This window comes from Neofelis nebulosa, chromosome 2, assembly GCF_028018385.1.
Source record: "Neofelis nebulosa isolate mNeoNeb1 chromosome 2, mNeoNeb1.pri, whole genome shotgun sequence".
In the NCBI taxonomy this organism is placed as follows: Eukaryota; Metazoa; Chordata; class Mammalia; order Carnivora; family Felidae; genus Neofelis; species Neofelis nebulosa.
In genome coordinates this window covers 179,627,090-179,645,198 of record NC_080783.1, presented here as the reverse complement: position 1 = coordinate 179,645,198, position 18,109 = coordinate 179,627,090, and the positions used below count along the sequence as shown (strand labels likewise).

General features: G+C 38.1%; 1 protein-coding gene across 1 annotated transcript in view; it reads left to right on the top strand.

Annotated features, from left to right (window-relative positions):
- Positions 1-18,109, top strand: part of ZYG11A (zyg-11 family member A, cell cycle regulator) — a 72,363-nt gene that overhangs the window by 39,151 nt on the left and 15,103 nt on the right. Inside the window, exons 4-8 of the mRNA XM_058717364.1 lie at positions 2,731-2,871; positions 5,440-5,616; positions 7,975-8,039; positions 14,136-14,235; positions 14,332-14,385. Of these exons, the coding sequence (XP_058573347.1) occupies positions 2,731-2,871; positions 5,440-5,616; positions 7,975-8,039; positions 14,136-14,235; positions 14,332-14,385 (537 nt within the window). The remainder of the gene's footprint in view (positions 1-2,730; positions 2,872-5,439; positions 5,617-7,974; positions 8,040-14,135; positions 14,236-14,331; positions 14,386-18,109) is intronic.

Here is an 18,109-nt window from a genome sequence, read left to right as displayed (position 1 = left end):
TTGTTTGTATGCCTTGTGATTTTTTTTCTTGTTAAAAACTGGACATTTGAAACTTATAATATGGTAGCTCTAGAAATTAGATTGCCTCCTTTCCCTAGGGTTGGCTGTTTTGTTACTGTGTTTGTTGTTGTTTTGTTTTGACCTGTGCCAGATATCAACCTGAAGTATAAACTTAAAGGTCTTTTTAGGTCTTCTCTGAATCTTTCTTGGGTCTGTGCAGTCACTTTGGAATTTTCTCTGTATATGCATTTGTTTTGAATGTTTTAGTCTTTAATGTCTGGCTTCCCAAATTAGAAAAAGAGTCAAAGGAAGACAAGGGGGATATAAAGGACACTGGCCCTTTAATTTCCCTGGAAGTCAGTTTGGTTGGAGGGAGAGGTGCAGCAATAGTGGCTTCTCACCTGCGTCCTGTACACTGTTCTCAGAAGCAGCATTCTGTGATCAGAACACATATCCCTGATAATTGGGAGTCATGATCCTTTTTTCTTTCTTGGCTCCCACAAGCCAAGTGCATGCTGCCCTGGATGTATTTCTGGGGGCTGATGGGTGGGGGTGGACAGCTGTTACTGTGCTAAGAGCTGAAATAGATGGAAATGAATCACAATTTCCTGTCTAAGGCTTCTCTGGGAAATTGCAAGCCTTTGATAAACTCCTGGGTTCTGACATAGTCATATCAGACACATAATTTCCCAATGTACTTGTTGACTATGTGGGGACACAGATCTATGATTAAATATGTTAAATGTTCACCATCTGTCCATTTGCTAGAGTTACCTCCGTCATCTCTTGGTTACTGTATGAAACTTACTCTCTAGCAGATTTTCCAGGAAGGAGATTTGTGTGCTATTCTCTGAGTTCTTATTACTCAGTATTTTATATTTTTATAACCTTGATATTTGAAGTATAGCTTGGCTGGATACAAACTCCTTTTTTACCCTTTTCTTTCCTGGTTTCTTGAAAATTCTCCACTGTTGACTTGCTTTGTATGTTGCTTTTTAAGTTCCATGACAGTCTAATTCTCTGTGTTATTTATTTGATCTTTTTATGTGGAAGCCCTGCAGATTGTTTTTTTCTTTATCTTTAAATTTAATCTTTGTACTCTGATATATCTCAGACGATCTCAGTTAGTTGTCCCTGGTACTGGGTGGATCCTTTCAATGTATTGATTTAAGTCTTTTTAAAAATTATTTCTGGAAAGTTTTTCTAGATAATAGTTTTAAATATTAGTTTGTTTTCCCCTAAGGACCTTCAAATATATACATCTTGGATCTTCTTTGTCTTTTTTCCATAACAACACTCAATCTTAGACCATTTGTACTTTTTTCTTTCTTTTTGTTTTAAGTTTATTTATTTATTTTGAGAGAGAGAGAGAGAGACAGAGCACATGAGCAGAGGGTGGACGAGGGGCAGAAGAGAGGGAGAGAAAGACTCCCAAGTAGGCTCTATACCACCAGCAGAGTACAATGTGGTGCTTGAACCCATGCACCGTGAGAACATGACTTGAGCCGAAGTCAATAGCTGGACCCTTAACCAACTGAGCCACCCAGGAACCCCTGTACTTCTTTCTTTTTAAAAAATTTTGTTTTCTTGCATTTCTTTCCATTACTAAATTTTTATTCAAATCCACCCTTCCTTGGGTGCCTTGTAACTTAGTTTTTATATTTGATATGATTTTGTCTTTTTCTTTCTGAGTTTAATCAACCATTGTCTCATCTTTTCATTGAGGGTATTTTTTCACATCCCCAAATGCTTACGGAGAATATTTAATTAGATTAGTGCTGTGTTAAAATTTTCTTCTGATTTGTTGTTGGTTTATAGGAAGAATTTTTCTCAGATGAAATGTGTAGATCTGCTTAGAAATTTCTTATAAATAGCTATATATGGAATTGGTTTGAATTTTTTATTTTTTGGTATTTAATGGACATAGTTCCTACTTCAGAAGCATTGTCCATTAGTGATGTCAATCAGTGATGTGAGGTTTCTTCAGTGATAATGATATTACTGGTCATGGTAGAGTGGAGAGGGGATTGTTTTCATTTTACAAGATTCTGAATTTTCCCCTTTATTTTCTTCTCCACTACCCAGGAATGCTGAAAATTGGGTCATACTTAGTTTTATTTGCATTCCTTACTAATTTTATGTTTTGGATCATGGTGGGGGGGAGTACCGTTATCCTCCAGACCCAAAGTCTATATGTAGATTTTTAAAAGTTATTATTTAGGTGGTAGCAAGAAAGAATTGTGTTAATATTTAATAAATAAAAAGTAATACTACAAAAAAAGTCATTTTCCTTTCCATTTTAGTTATTTTATGTGGCCTTTTACCTTTCTCTTATTACCTAATTTATTCTATATGAGTACTTAGAAAACATATGCAGTCATGGTTATTGATTGTTTAAAAATTTATATGCCACCCATTATTCAGTTGAAGTCTTTTTTTTTTTTTTTTTTTTTTAAGTCTTAACTGTAATATAGTTGTAGGGAGATGGCATTTCAGTTTAGCTCCATCACTGAATTGGTTTGTTAAAATTAGCACCATACTTCATCTCTCTGACCCCATCTGTAAAAATGGGAATGAGGAGACTGTTTACCTATTAGACTTAGAATTCAATAAGAGTAACTTTGTAAAGCACCTGGAACACTGAATTGAATACCTGTCATTGTTTCTAACACTCAAAACCCCTTAAAAACCTGAGTAGTGAAACCTATTGGTAATATTTTTGTTTTTCAGGTTGCTGGAGGAGCCAATATGAGCCAGATTTCAGAAGCATTGAGTCGATACAGGAATAGGTCATGTTTTATGAAGGAAGCCCTTTACAGGCTCTTCACAGAGACATTTTCAATGCAGGTAACCATGCCTGCGATTTTAAAGGTAACTATACCTCAGAAAGGTAGTTTTTGTTACCACTTTTTACTTAGTTCATTAAAGCTGTTCACAAAACACTGACTGCAATAATTTATATGCCTTATTCTATAGTGAGCCACAGTACCCTCACAGAGAAAGGAAAACAATGTTAGACTTAACTACTAGACCATTTCTCATTTTGAGCATCTGAATCAATTAGAATCATCCAGCATTTTGATTTTACCTGAGAAGGGTCTATAGGAGCACTGTACTATTTTGCCTACAATAAGAGATATGATTTATAAACACAAAGTCACTTTGCCCTAAATGTTGTTTCTTATTCATTCATTCATTTGGTTACTCTTTGTTTTTTATTTAAAAAATGTTTTTTAAATGTTTACTTATTTTTGAGAGAGACAGAGACAGAGTGCGAGTGGGGGAGGGGCAGACACAGAGGGAGACACAGAATCCAAAGCAGGCTCCAAAGTCTGAGCTGTCAGCCCAGAGCCCAACGCGGGGCTCAAACTCACGAACTGCGAGATCATGACTTGAGCCAAAGTCAAACACTTAACCGACTGAGCCACCCAGGCACCCCATTTGTTTACTCTTTAAAATCTAACCTCTGGTTTTCTAAAAGAAAACATCAGTATCTCCAAGAACAGAGCAAAATGTAATAGTTGAAGGTGGCCAAATCTACCATTTAAAGTATTTTGTGAATAAAGTAAAATTACCAGTATTGGTAGGTCCAGGCTTTGGTTTACAAAAGAATGAATTTTCTTTTTCTTTTTATGTTTGTTTATTTTTTAAAAAATTTTTTTATTTTTTAATGTTTATTTATTTTTGAGACAGAGACAGACCATGAACGGGGGAGGGTCAGAGAGAGAGGGAGACACAGAATCGGAAGCAGGCTTCAGGCTCCAAGCCATCAGCCCAGAGCCCGACGCGGGGCTTGAACTCACGGACCGCGAGATCGTGACCTGAGCTGAAGTCGGACGCTCAACCGACTGAGCCACCCAGGCGCCCCATATGTTTATTATTTTTGAGAGAGAGAGGAAGACAGAGGATCTGAAGCGGGCTCTGTGCTAAGAGTGGAGAGCCCGATGTGGGGCTCAAACTCATGATCTGTGAGATCATGACCTGAGCCAAAGTTGGACGCTTAACTGACTGAGCTGCCCAGGCGCCCCTACAGAATGAATTTATTTTAAATGTTACTGGAAGTATTAAGTGGTTTGGGAAAGAAAACTGCAGTTATTTAGAGTGAAATGTAACATGGAAATGAAGAGTCTTAAAGTCACTGTCTTTATTATTTGTAATTCTTTGCATTTCCTTAAAAATATGGATATTTCTGCCTCATGCGAGATTAGATTTGTTCATAACATAAAAGCAGCACTGTATAAAGAGAAAAAATTCTGGACTTTTCTCATTTGTAATGATACTGAATTTGGTGTTCTAAAAGTCCATTTCATATCAAAGATTCTATGATTTTTGATAACCATGGTTTTTCTTTTATTATTTCTGCATATTTAATTTGCAGATGATGGCAATCCAATGAAATCCTAGGAGCAGTTTAGCAATATAGACAACAGTCATTTTTTTCTCTAGTAGAATGTGTCCCAGGTCTGTGTCTGTCTCTAGGCTCCATTACTTCATGCAGCTGTCAGAGTGAGGGGCTCTGGTCTCTTAAAATCATGGTTCATGCAAGTATCAGCAGACTAGTTTCTGAGGTAGATAGGGATGATTATTATCCCTGTTGGATAGACAAAACAGATTGCTTTGTCCTTAAATGTTAGAGCAGGGGTGGTCTAAGGTTAGAATGGCACCTCCATTTTACATGAGTGTTGTAGGTCTTTCACAGTTTGTCTTCCAGTTACCTTTCTAATGTTATGCTTTACCATTTTTCAAATGCTTTCAAAATTCTGTTAAATTCAAATTTTCTCCTCCGCTAACGGATTCATCCCATCCTTTTGTTTATTTTGTGTATTTCCTTATCACCTTTCTCTTCCTTGGGAATCTCCTCTTTATTTCATCCCTACCTCCATCTTATTCTGTCCAAATCTTAGCTGCAACCCTGCTTAAATGTGCTCTCTGAATGAAGTCTTCTGATTCCATACCAGAAATGATTGCTCCCTCCACAGTGACCTTAGGCAGCACTTTATGTATACTTCTTTTATGATACTTTCTTTTTTCCAGTTTCATGTTTTGATAGCCCTCACAGTATCCTTTGTTTACATACCTTATTTTTCTCACAAGGCTTTATGTTAAGGAATTAGGGTGTAAGTGATTCATGTTTGTGTCCCCTGTAGTGCTTATCACAATGCTTTGTATGGAGTGAGGTTCGATAAAGGATTATGAAATTACTGAGGAAACAGAAGTCCAAAGAAGGGAAGTGACTTGCCTTTAGTCACAGAGCTAGTTAATTGCTGCATTTGTATTGGAAGGTATTGCTGGTGTCCTAAAATAATAAATGCTGAGGATAGGGAAAATCTGTTACTTTCTGGCCCAATGAACAGATATTTTTGCCAATTAACACAAAAACAAGACAGTTTAAAGAATGCTAATGTTGTCATATGCCACTAAAAACAAGTTCATCTTCAGCTTGTGGCTGTAGGAATGAGGAATCATCCATTGGATTTGCCAGTGCAGTTCACAGCCAGTGCTTGCGCCCTCAACTTAACACGCCAGGGCCTGGCCAGGGGGATGCCTGTTCGTCTGTTGTCAGAGGTCACCTGTCTGCTTTTCAAGGCTCTGAAAAATTTCCCCCATTACCAGCAGGTAATTTGAATTGAATACTTGACTGTGCTTCTTACTTCAGGGCAAATACATGAAAAAAATTATTAGTATTAGTTATTATTAGTTTTAGCATTCTTTTCTTTTAATTTTTCATCCTACCTGAAAGAATGAGAGAGAGAATAAATAAGGAATTTATATTTGTTATAGAAAAAAATAGCAAATTTGGATAAGCAGTTGGGTTCAAATTTTTAAAATTTCTCAAAAACCAGTTACCCAGAAACCCATGTACTGTTAACACTTCAGTACATAGTTATAAGCTTAACATCATATGTGAAAGTTAACTTGAATTGAATCATCTAAATATAAAAGGTAAAACCCTAAAACTTGTAGACGAAAACATAGGAGAAAATATTTGTGACCTTGAAGTAGGCAGTTTTCTTAGGATACAAAAAGCACACATCATGAAAGAAAAATAATAAATTTAGAATTCATCAAAATTAAAGCTTATCACACACATACACAAATTGAAAAGGGTGAGCTGTGGGCTGGGAAAAATGTTTATTTTGTATATATGAGAAAAGACTTTTATAGAAAATATAAAAAAAATCTCTTAGTAACACAAGATAAACCAGTTTTTTTTAAAAGGCAAAAGATTTGAGCACTTTACCCAAGAATACATGCAGATGACACATGAGTATGTGACAAGATGCTCAGTGTGTTTAGTTATTAAAACCACATTGAGATACCACTGCATACCTAGTACTACTACACACTAGATTGGTTGAAATTAAGTGTTGGCAGGGGTGTGGAGCAACTGAGATTCTCATATATTGATGTTAAGAATGTAAAATGATGCAATTACCAGTTTGACGTTGGCTTGCAAAGTTAGACATATACCTTCTACACTACCTAGTCATTCCACTACTAGAGAAATGAAATCATATATTCATACAAAGACTTCTACATGAATGTTCATAATATCTTTATTCGTAACATATCTCCTAAAACTGAAAACTTTTCAGTTGCTCAGCAACAGATGAATAGATAAATTGTGGTATGTTCATACAGAAAGATACTATTTGGCAATAAAAAGGAAAAAAGTACTCATGTGCAATATGGATGAATCTCAAAAACATCATATACTGAGCAAAATAAGCCAGACACAGAGAGGAGATACCATATGATTCCATTTATGTGAAACTTGAGAAAAGATGAGTCTCTTAGGACAGTGTAATTTTCTGGGGTTGAAGCCTGTGAGGTTAAGATTGACTGGAAGGTCATGCAGTGCAACTCTTTGGGGTGATGGAAATATTTTTTATTTTAACTATGGTGATGGTGGATGGTAGTGGTTACACAGCTGTATCAATTTGTCAAATCTAATTGAAGTATGTACTTAAAATGTAAAATTTTTTTTTTTTTTTTAAATTTTTTTTTCAACGTTTTTTATTTATTTTTGGGACAGAGAGAGACAAAGCATGAACGGGGGAGGGGCAGAGAGAGAGGGAGACACAGAATCGGAAACAGGCTCCAGGCTCCGAGCATCAGCCCAGAGCCTGACGCGGGGCTCGAACTCACGGACCGCGAGATCGTGACCTGGCTGAAGTCGGAGGCTTAACCGACTGCGCCACCCAGGCGCCCCAAAATGTAAAATTTTTAAAATACAATAAGGAAGGTGGTTTTTCCTCATTAAAAAAAAAAAAAATCTATTTCTACTTTCTGTTGAGAAGTTGGAAGCTCCTTCACAGTTTGGTGTTAATTCCTACATGGAAGGCATCAGTTGGAGTAAGAACTGCCCCTATAAGAGGCCATTAATTCTCGTTTGCCGTAATTCCTACAACTGCTCTGCTCTGTCACATTCAGCCCACTTCACTTGTTTGTTACTGCCCAGTTCCTGTTGGCATTTCAGGCTTGCTGGCCCTGCCTCTTAAACTGCTTCAGTCATACAGGCCTACTTATTATGGCCTTTCAAAGAAATGGTATGTTTTTCTATTCCTACAGCTTTCCCATGAAGCTTTCTCTTTCTTTCCTGTCTCTAATGGCCCAGTTTCATCCCTGCTGGTCTTAGGTAGCAGGTATAACTCTATCACATAGTTATGAGAGATCTGGTAAGGACATTTGTAGATGGCCCAGGCTTCAGGTAATTGATTTAGACTGACCCATAGTCAGGCCATTGGGGTTCAGGAGAAAAGATCCCACTTTGTCCAAAAAAAAAAAAAAAAAAAAAAAAAGGTAGGGGGAGGATTGTTCTTTAGGCCAGAGGTAAATGTGACAGGGTAAGATTAAATGAACTTAGAAGTACATAGAGGCAGGTACACAGTGAGCTCTCAGTAAATGCCTAGAATCTTTATTTAGAATGGGGTATACCTTTGCTCAAAATTATTTTTCTTTATTTCCTTAAAGTTACAGAAGAATTGTCTTCTCTCCTTAACCAATTCCAGGATTCTTGTGGATGTTCCATTTGACAGGCAAGTATAAAACTTGGTCATCTGATTTTGGGGTGTTGACTAGTGTTACTCTGAACATTGTTGGCTTTGGTTATTAGCTTATTAGCAAGGGTTTGATTAAGGCTGGGCTAAGGTGTTTGAGGAGAATGTTCTGTTGAGCCTCTTCCACAGAGGTGATTAGAAGTACCCTACAGATGACCCTTGAAAAAATGCAGGGATTAGGGACACTCACACTACACCCCCGCCCGTCAAAACGCATGTATAATTTTGACTCAACCAGAACTTTACTAGTAGCTTGCTATTGACTGAAAAGCCTTAGTGATAATAGTTGATTAACATGTATTTTGTATGTTAAATATTATATATTATATTCTACATTAAAGTAAGCTAGAGAAAAGAAAATGTTATTAAGAAAATCATAAAGAAGGGGCACCTAGGTGGCTCAATCAGTTAAGCATCTGACTCTTGATCTAGGCTCTGGTCCTGATCTCGCTGTGGATTGAGCTCCGCATTGGGCTCTGTGCTCTGACAGGCAGTCTGCTTGGGATTCTCTCCTCTCCCTCTGCCCCTCCCCCAGTCATGCTCTCCCCAAAAATAAATAAATATTTTTTTAAAAAGAAAAAATCATAAATAGAAAACAATACATTTATAGTACTGTGCTGTATTTATTGATACCAAAAGTTTATATTATCTACTTCTAAGGTGAATCTTCTGTCAGTACCTATATCAATATCATCTACAAAACACTGTAGATGTTTTATGTATTACTAACGCTAGATATCAAAAATGAAAAGATAATGTGGGGTATCTGGCTGTCTTAGCAGAGTGTGTGACTTGATCTCAGGGTCATGGAATTCAAGCCCTACATTGGCGGTAGAGTTTACTTAGGTTTTTCTTTTCTTTTTTTTTTAATGTTTTATTTATTTTTGAGAGAGAGACAGCATGAGCAGGGGAGGGGCAGAGAGAGAGAGACACAGAATCCGAAGCAGGCTCCAGGCTCCAAGCTGTCCTCACAGAGCCTGATGCAGGGCTTGAACTCAAGAACTGTGAGATCATGGCTGGAGCCAAAGTCAGCCACCCAACCAGCTGAGCCACCCAGGTGCTCCGAGTTTACTTAGGAAGGAAGGAAAGAAGGAAAGATAGTGTGAAAAATATTTATTTACAAGTGTATTCATGCATTGATAATGAAGAAGCAGCAATATGATTGCTTTATGGTAGTGTAGTATAATCAATGAATTGTTTCATGGTAGCCTAGCCTTACACTAATGAATGAATTGCTGTAAAATTTTCATGGCATAGAGTAAAGCAGTCATATTTATCATACAGTGTTGGAAACATTGTTACTTTAAAAAAAAAAAAAAAAAACTACTGGGGTGCCTGGGTGGCTTAGTAGGTTGAGCATCTGACTTTGGCTCAGGTCATGGTCTCAGTTTGTGAGTTCGAGCCCTGCCTTGGGCTCTGTGCTGACAGCTCAGGGCCTGGAGGCTGCTTCTGATTCTGTGTCTCATTCTCTCTCTGCCCCTCCCCTACTTGTGCTCTGTCTCTCAAAAATAAATAAATGTAAAAAAAAAAAAAACAACAACTACTTGCCTTTGATAATAGGCTGAAATGCAGTTCCTTCAGTTACGGCAGAGGCATATTATATGGTAATGTAATTCTTGGAAAGCAAAATTACAAAATGATAAAACTAACATGTTTTTAATCTTATATTAAATATCACTTACCTTATGCTCTATAAGGGTAGGCTGTCCACTTCCATGCAAGTCTTGCATGTGATGTTGTACATCATGAATACTTGGGCATTAATAAAGACACAGAAACCTCTCATACAATTCTTGCTATACAGTTATTAGATGTTCATATGAAGATACATACACAACAGAGAGGTTTATTAACTGTAGGCATGATGATTATTTACTGCTCATTAAGTGGAATTGGATCATCATAAAGATCTTCATCCTCATTGTTTTCATGTTGACCAGGCTGAGGAGAAAGAGGAGGGGTTAATCTTGCTGTCTTGGGGGTGAAAGAGGTGGAGGACATGGAAGGGGAGGCAGCCACACTTGGTATAACTTTACTACATCATAATTTCTGTCTGACTTCTTTGCTTTTTCATTTCTCTAGAGATATTTCTATACAGTACCAATTTTTCTTCCACCATTTGCTTTAGTTTCATTGCCCGTATTATAGAAGGGTCCATGTTATAAAATAAGTCAAAAGCAGTCTTGAATAATTGGGATCCTTCTGCCCGACTGTCTAATGTCAATCTATTATCTGGTACTGCTTCTCTTACATCTTCTTCCTTGCCGTCCAGCACTGGTTTGGAAGCGCTCATCTGTATCAAATTGACATCTGTTAATTCCTCTGGTGTGGTGTCTGTTAACTCTTGAATTTCTCCAAGATCTGTATCTTGAAACTTCATCCCCCACCTTTTTTTGGCCATATCTACAGTGTCTTTCATGATTTCCTTGATTGGCTGTCATAAATCCTATAAAGTCATACACAGCAAATGGATACAGTTTTCTCCAGCAGAAATTTATTGTCTCAGGCTTGATGGCTTTTATGGCTTTTCCTGTAACAATAGTTGCACCTTCGATGGTGTAATACTTCCAGACTTTCATGATGTTCTATTGGGATTCTCTTCCAAAATGTTGACAGTCCTTCCATAGAGTACTGTGTGTAATGAGCCTTAAAGGTCCCTATCACCCCTGATCTAGAGGCTGAATTAGAGACCCTGTGTTTGGGGGCAGATAGACCACTTCAGTGCTTGAAATCATGGGGTTCTGGGGGCCAGGGGAATTATCCAATATGAAAAGAATTTAAAAAAATTTTTTTTAGTGTTTGTTTATTTTTTGAGAGACAGAGTCAGTGCAAGCGGGGTAGGGGCAGAGAGAGAGGGAGACCCAGAATCTGAAACAGGCTCCAGGCTCTGAGCTGTCAGCACAGAGTCCTACGGGAGGCACGAACCCACAAACCACGAGATCATGACCTGAGCCAAACTGGACGCTCAACTGACTGAGCCACCCAGGCACCCCAATATGAAGAGAATTTTAAAGGCAGTCCTTTATTGGCAAGGTAATTCCTGACTTCAGGGACAAAGTATGGAACCAATCCATAAAAAGGATTCTTGTCCAGGCCTTCTTGTACAACCAAAAGACTAGCATCCTATGTTTATCTTTTCCCTTCAAGTCTTTGGAGTTAGCAGCTTTATGGTTAAAGGCAGTTCTTATCGTAAAACTGACTGCATTTGTACAAAACAGTAGAGTTAACCTATTCTTTCCTGCCTTAAGTCAAACCTCTTTCTAAAAAGCAAACTATCTTTGCTGGCATTAAATTTTGCAATTTTAGGGGCACCTGGACTGGCTCAGAAGTACCTGAGGCTTTTTTTTTTTTTTTTAAGTTTATTTATTTATTTTGAGAGAGAGAGCACACGTGTCAGCAGGGAAGGTGTAGTGAGAAAGCCAGTGCAGAGCCTGATGTGGGGCTCAAACTCGTAAACCATGAGATCACGACCTGAGCCGAAGTCAACAGTCGGATACTCAACAGACTGAGCCTCCCAAGAGCCTTGGAAGAACATATGACTTTTGATCTCAGGGTTGTGAGTTCGAGCCCACTGGTTGTAGAAATTACAAAAAATAAACTTAAATTTTTTTTTGCAGTTTTAGATCCTTTCCCTTCCTTTTCCTTTAACTTGTCATATGGTCACTTTTTCTCAAGTCATATTAGAGTCTATAACTATGCTTTTCTTATGGCAATCCCTGCCCACATAAAAGCTGCATTTTCAATAAGATAAAAGGGTGTTTTGCAAAAAAGCATAAGGTTTCATGACAGCTGGTATAGCTGCAGCAACACCTTCACCAATTTCTCTTTTCTTTTCTTTCTTTTTTACTGTGGTCTTTATTCTGGATTCATTTATGAAATGATGGGCACCCCAGCTGCAGTCTTCAATCTGTGGTAGATATCAGGCAGTTCAACTTTTTCTTGTAATGGCATGATTTTTCTTTGTTTCTAGGGAGCACTTCCAACATCATTAGTGGCATTTTTATATGGGTCTCATGGTGTTATTCAGGGTTTACAATATTTTACTAAACAGTGAAAAATATGTGAGTACTGCAAGAGATTGCTTTTTACTGCTGTATGCAGTTTACTGGATGGAAAACTGATCATGTCGAGTGATTAATGTTGCAGGGCATTTTAAGTGGATATACACACACACTTGAACTCATTGTAATGTTAACAGGAGGTGGCTGTGAAATAATTACGGTAGTACAGTATGTAGTACAGATAACTATATAGTTACTTAATACTGTATGTTTGTTTACATTTCTGTTGACTGGTGCTATGTATGGTCTATAAGTGTTTGTGTAAGTTTCAATAAATTTTAACCTTTTATGGTAGATGTGTATACATTTTATGGTAATAGTAAAAGAAACCAGTAACAAGTATCCATGTATGTTTTGTATAGTTATAAATCCCTAACTTTTTCTTATTTTTTTGATATTTCTGGGCTATGAGGTTTATTTGTGAGTTTTTTCAAATTGTTGCAAATCTGCAAAAAAATTTTCCATTGTGTCTATTGAAAAAAACTCTGTGTTTAAGTGGACCACAATAGTTCAAACCTATGTTGTTCCAGGGTCAACTGTGCTTGCAAATATTGTCTCTCAAAGTGATTCCAGTTCAGGGTAGTAAGTGTCAAGAACATGGGCTCCAGAGAGTCAAACATGCTTGAAGTTTGACTCATTTGTAAAAGTTTCCTCATTTGTAAAATAGTGACTCTTATGAGGATTAGACATGATAATGTTTGTAAAGTACTTATCAGGGTGCCTAGCTTAAGAAGTAGAGCCTGTTTAGGGGTGCCTGGGTGATGACTCAGTAAGTTGAGTGCCTGACTCTTGATTTCGGCTCAGGTCATGATGCCAGGATTGTGTGTCTGAGCCCTGCATCAGGCTCTGTGCTGAGCTCAGAGCCTGCTTAAGATCTCTCTCTCTCTCTCTCTCTCTCTCTCTCTCTCTCTCTCTCTCTCTCTCCCCCCTCTCTCTCCCGTACCTCTGCTTCTCTCTCCAGCTTGCACTTTCCTTAAAAAAAAAAGTCTCTTCTAAGTATAGTCATTCTTTTTGTTACTATTTTATTGAAAATAATTGAGAAAATCATTATCCTGGACTCCAAAGGGACTCCTTTTTGAGGCCTTTATAGTCTTCCAGATTCATGAGCTCAGAAACATTTATAATAGTTGCTGCTAACAGAAAAATTCAGCACAGGCTGACATGAACAAAGCCTGTGGTATGTGGGTGTGGAGTGTTAGGCTAAGCCATTCTCAAATCTAACTGAAATGCGTACTTAAAATGGGAGTTGACTTTTAAAGTTAGGGTCTTCCTCATTAAAAGGGTCTTCCTCATTAAAAAGAAAAAATTGATTTCAGTCTTCTCTTGAAAGTTAGAAGATCTTTCTCATCTCAGTCTTCATTCCTACAATTGTAGTCAATAGGAGCTACTATCTGCCTCTATAAAAGGGTATGAATTCTCTTTAGCTATGTGCTTTGTTTGCTATCCCATTTTAGCACTGTCTACAATTCATATTACAAATTACTACTTGTTGGGTGGGTTCTTCCCATTTTTCAGACCTATGAAAGTAGGAACTGAATGGTAAGTTTTTCCTAGGTCTGCTAATCTTACTTTGTTTAAAAAAAAATTTTTTTTTAATGTTTATTTATTTTGAAGGAGAGAGAGCATGAGCAGGGGAGGGACAGAGAGAGAGGGAGACACAATCTGAAGCAGGCTGCAGGCTCTGAGCTGTCAGCACAGAGCCCAGCGAAGGGCTCAAACTCATTAGCTGTGAGATCATGACCTGAGCCAAAGTCAGATGCGTAACCGACTGAGCCACCCAGGCGCCCCTGCCTGCTAAACTTACTTTGAATTCTGTGCATTTTGCTTACATTCTTATTTGCCTACTGTCCTCTTCCTCTTCTGACCTTCTCTTCTTTTTGCCAGATGCTCTTGATTTTCATGCCTGAGGGTTTAGAAATCCAAGATACAGGGTTTGTTGGGGAGGTTAAGTGATTTCTTCTCTCCTCATGTACTGTTTAAAACTTCATTGTGAGAAAAAAAACTGGTTTTTCAGGTTTGATGCTGCCAAGTTTGTTATGAGATGGCTTTGTAAGCATGAGAACCCCAAGATGCAAACAATGGCAGTGAGCATCACCTCTATTCTAGCCCTGCAGGTATGTGATTGCTAAAGTCCAGATTTCTCTCCTGAGTCTTGATGGTGCTCTGATAGATGTCCAATGTTTTACTTTCGGCTTTTTGTTTGCTTACAGCTCTCATCTGAGCAAACTGCACAGCTTAAGGAAGAGCTCTTCATGGCAGTTAAGGTAAGTTGATTGTCGCTTTTATAACCGTTTTTTTTCCAATAAAAAAACCTATGAACATAATTTTAAAAGTATAATCATTCTAAAAGGCTTATAAGTGAAAACTCTCTAAAGACCTGCTCCCCAAAAGAAACTACTTTCTACTCTTAGAGCTATTTCTTTTGGTATTTACCTCCACATCTCGAAATAAAATGCTTTTAACTTGATTTATCAATTTTATATGTTTTTTAGTGATTCTGCTGCTATAGTAAATAAGAACGTAGCTCTCCCACATGTGTCTTTAAAGAATTTTTTTACATTTATGTATGTATGTATGTATGTAATTTATTTTAGAGAGAGAGGGAGGGATGGAGGGAGGTATCCGCAGAGAGAGAGAGGGAGAGAGAGAATCCCAAGCCGACTCTGCGTGGACAGATGCATGTATTCAACACAGGGCTCGATCCCACGAGCTATGAGATCATGATCTGAGTCAAAATCAAGAGGTGGACACTTAACCAACTGAGCCACCCAGGTGCTCCTCTCCTACATGTATCTCTATAAATTATCTCCTTTCCCAATAAATTAATATCCTAATTTTTATTCAGTAATCAGTATTAACCTTACAATTATGCTAATACTGCTCACTAAAAAATGTACATCATTGTTTTATTTTGCATTTGTTTTGAGCAAGTAATACCATCCCCCTTCCGCCTCCAAACATTTGTTTCCTGTGAACTGTTTTCATAGCCTTGATAGGTTTCCTTTTTTGTTTTGTTTTGTTAATGTTTATTTATTTTTGAGACAGAGAGAGACAGAGCATGAACGGGGGAGGGTCAGAGAGAGAGAGAGAGACACAGAATCTGAAACAGGCTCCAGGCTCTGAGCGGTCAGCACAGAGCCCGATGCAGGGCTCGAACTCACAGACCGCGAGATCATGACCTGAGCTGAAGTCGGATGCTTAACCGACTGAGCCACCCAGGCGCCCCGATAGGTTTCCTTTTTTTAAAAAATTAATTTATTTATTTTGAGAGAACTACTTGAGTGGAGGAGAGGCAGAGAGAGGGGGGACGAGGTCCGAGGTGGGCTCTTCGCTAACAGCGGAGAGTCTGATGTAGGGCTTGAATTCAGGAACCATGAGACAATGACCTGAGCCACCCAGGAGCCCCTGTTTTCCCTTTGGGGTTGCTGGCTGTCTTATGATTTATAAGACATTGCTATATATTAAGGAATTGAGCCTTTTGACTCTGATGTGAGATGCATGTATTTTCCCTAGTTGGCTGTTTGATTATTTGTACTTTATTTATGACATGTTTTGCCATGCAGTAATTTAAAAATGTTTATAGGTTTAAATTTATCATTCTATTTCTCTGGCATTGATGGCACAGTTTGAAAGTATTTCTGTGCTCCACAGAGTATATTTTAAAATTTTCTCATGATTTTTATCTGTGGTTTCCTTTCTTTTAACATGTAAATTCTTGATTTACTTAAAGCCTTTTTTTTTTTGGGGGGGGGGGTATGTTGTAAGGGTCTGTGTTTCTTCTCAATGTCTGCCTCTGCACCTTTTGTTGAACAAATTATCTTTTCTCCACTGTTATACATTGCTACCTCTATCATATATTAAATTCCCTTCTCTATTTGCATCTGTTTCTGGACTTTGTGCTGTGTTAAGTTAATTTGTATGTCTGTTTATATGCTGATACCACACTTTTTATTTACTAGTTTTATAAATTCCTTAATAGTTAAGATCTTGAGTTTCTTTTTTTTCTTATGTTTTATTTTTGTGGGTTTTTTTTTATTGTTATTGTTGTTTTTGAGAGAGAGAGGGCGCAGAAGAGGGGTAGAGAGAAAGAGGGAGATACACAATTCGAAGCCGGCTCCAGGCTCTCAACTGTCAGCACAGAGCCTGTCACGGGGCTCAGTCCCGTGAACTGTTAGATCATGAGCTGAGGCAAAATCAAGAGTCAGACACTTAACTGACTGAATCACCCAGGCGTCCCTCTTTTTTTTTTTTTTTAATGTGAACACCAGAACTGGCTTTTCTTGTTTTAAACAAGCTTTGTTTTCTTTGGGATTATGTTAAATTTACAGATTTACTTAGAAGAATTGACATCTCTTTGATACTGATTTTTCCTTCTGAGAATAGGAGATGTTACTCCATTTATTTGGTCTTCTATGTCCCCCAGATGTATACGGGTGTTGTCTTAATGTTGATAATTCTGTGTTTCTTAAATTTATTCCTAAAGTTTTTACCTTTTGCATTGCTGTCACAAGTAGAATCTTACGAGTATTTGATATGTAGTCAGTAGGTTTGGGGGATAAAAATCAAGAATGACTTTAGACATGTTAATTTCTGCAATGCTTGAGATGTCACAGAGACATTTTGATATGGGGCACAGCTCAGAGTATTGGGTAAGAATAATTTGAGTCCTCAGTTCTGATACGGGATATAATCACCTGGAGAGTGTGGAGTGCATATAGAGTAAATAGAAGGACTGAAATGAGTGTGTTAGAAAGAAGAACAAGCTGGGGAAGGAGAGTGGAGTTGTGTTGAAAATGAGAAAACCAAGAAAGAGTGATGTCTTAGAATCCAAGAGAATTATTTCCAGAAAAATTGAGCAGTCATGTCAGATGCTATTGAGTGGTTGAGTGAGATGGACAGAGAGGTGCCAGTTGGATTTGGCAGGATGGAAGTCATTAGTCATCTTGTTTACATTATTTTAGTGGAGTAGTGGGACAGAGCCTGTTTGGACTACAATGATGAGCAAATGGGAGGTGCAACACGGAAGCAACTTTTTGATATACTTTAATGAGAAAAAAAGAAAGGAAGATCCTACATGGGGCCAGCAATTGGTTTTTTCCAAGATCTATTCTACGCCCTTGAAAACATTTCTGAAAAAAAAGGAGAAATTGATGGCAATGGCAATAAAGAGGGAAGTAATTTGGTGCCAAATCTTTGTGTGTGTGCAGGAATTGTGTATAGAACAGGAGTAAAGATGTTCACTTTAGACTAAAGCAGAAGGGAAAGCGGGGTGCGTTGTTATATGTGTAGGTAGGCTGGTAGATTTTGTCAGGAGGAACAGCAGTAGTTCGTGAAAAACTAGATGAGGTGATCGAGTGAGAGGTGTAAAAAGATGGTGAGTAAAGTCGGAGGGGAGAGGGAATGATGAAAGAAGAGTGGTCTTGGGAGCAAATTCATTGAGAAATCCAGTAGAATTCCCAGATACAGTTGAATGCCCTCTTCAAAGTGTTCTGGCAGATATTGAAGATGAGACTCGAGCAGTCTTTTTCAGGATTCTAGGGCATATAGTAGGGTGTTTGAGGCAGCAGTTTCGTCAAGATGATGTGATGGAGTTGCTGGGAATGGTTAACAGGAACGGACAGAGATACAGAATAGAGCAAGATAGAGAGCAGGTCCTGAAGTAACACAGAGGGAAGAGCAGCCCTGTAGTTCTCGGAGAAACAATTTTGGAAATGTTACCAAAAATTCAGGCTTTAGGTGAAAACAAGCCATGTTCAGCCACTAGTCATAAGACCTTAGATAATTTATTTATCTTCTCTGTGCCTCAGATTCTTCATCTGAAAACTGGCATCATCTGAAAAACAGGCATCTGTCATAGGAGTAATATTTTGCAGTTATTTTGAATGTCATTAAGGTAAAAATATATAAAGCATCTAACCACGGGCCTGGCCACATTCGTTATTATCGTCAGGGTCAGCCTCACTTCCCCTGCTCCCTCCCTTGCCTTGC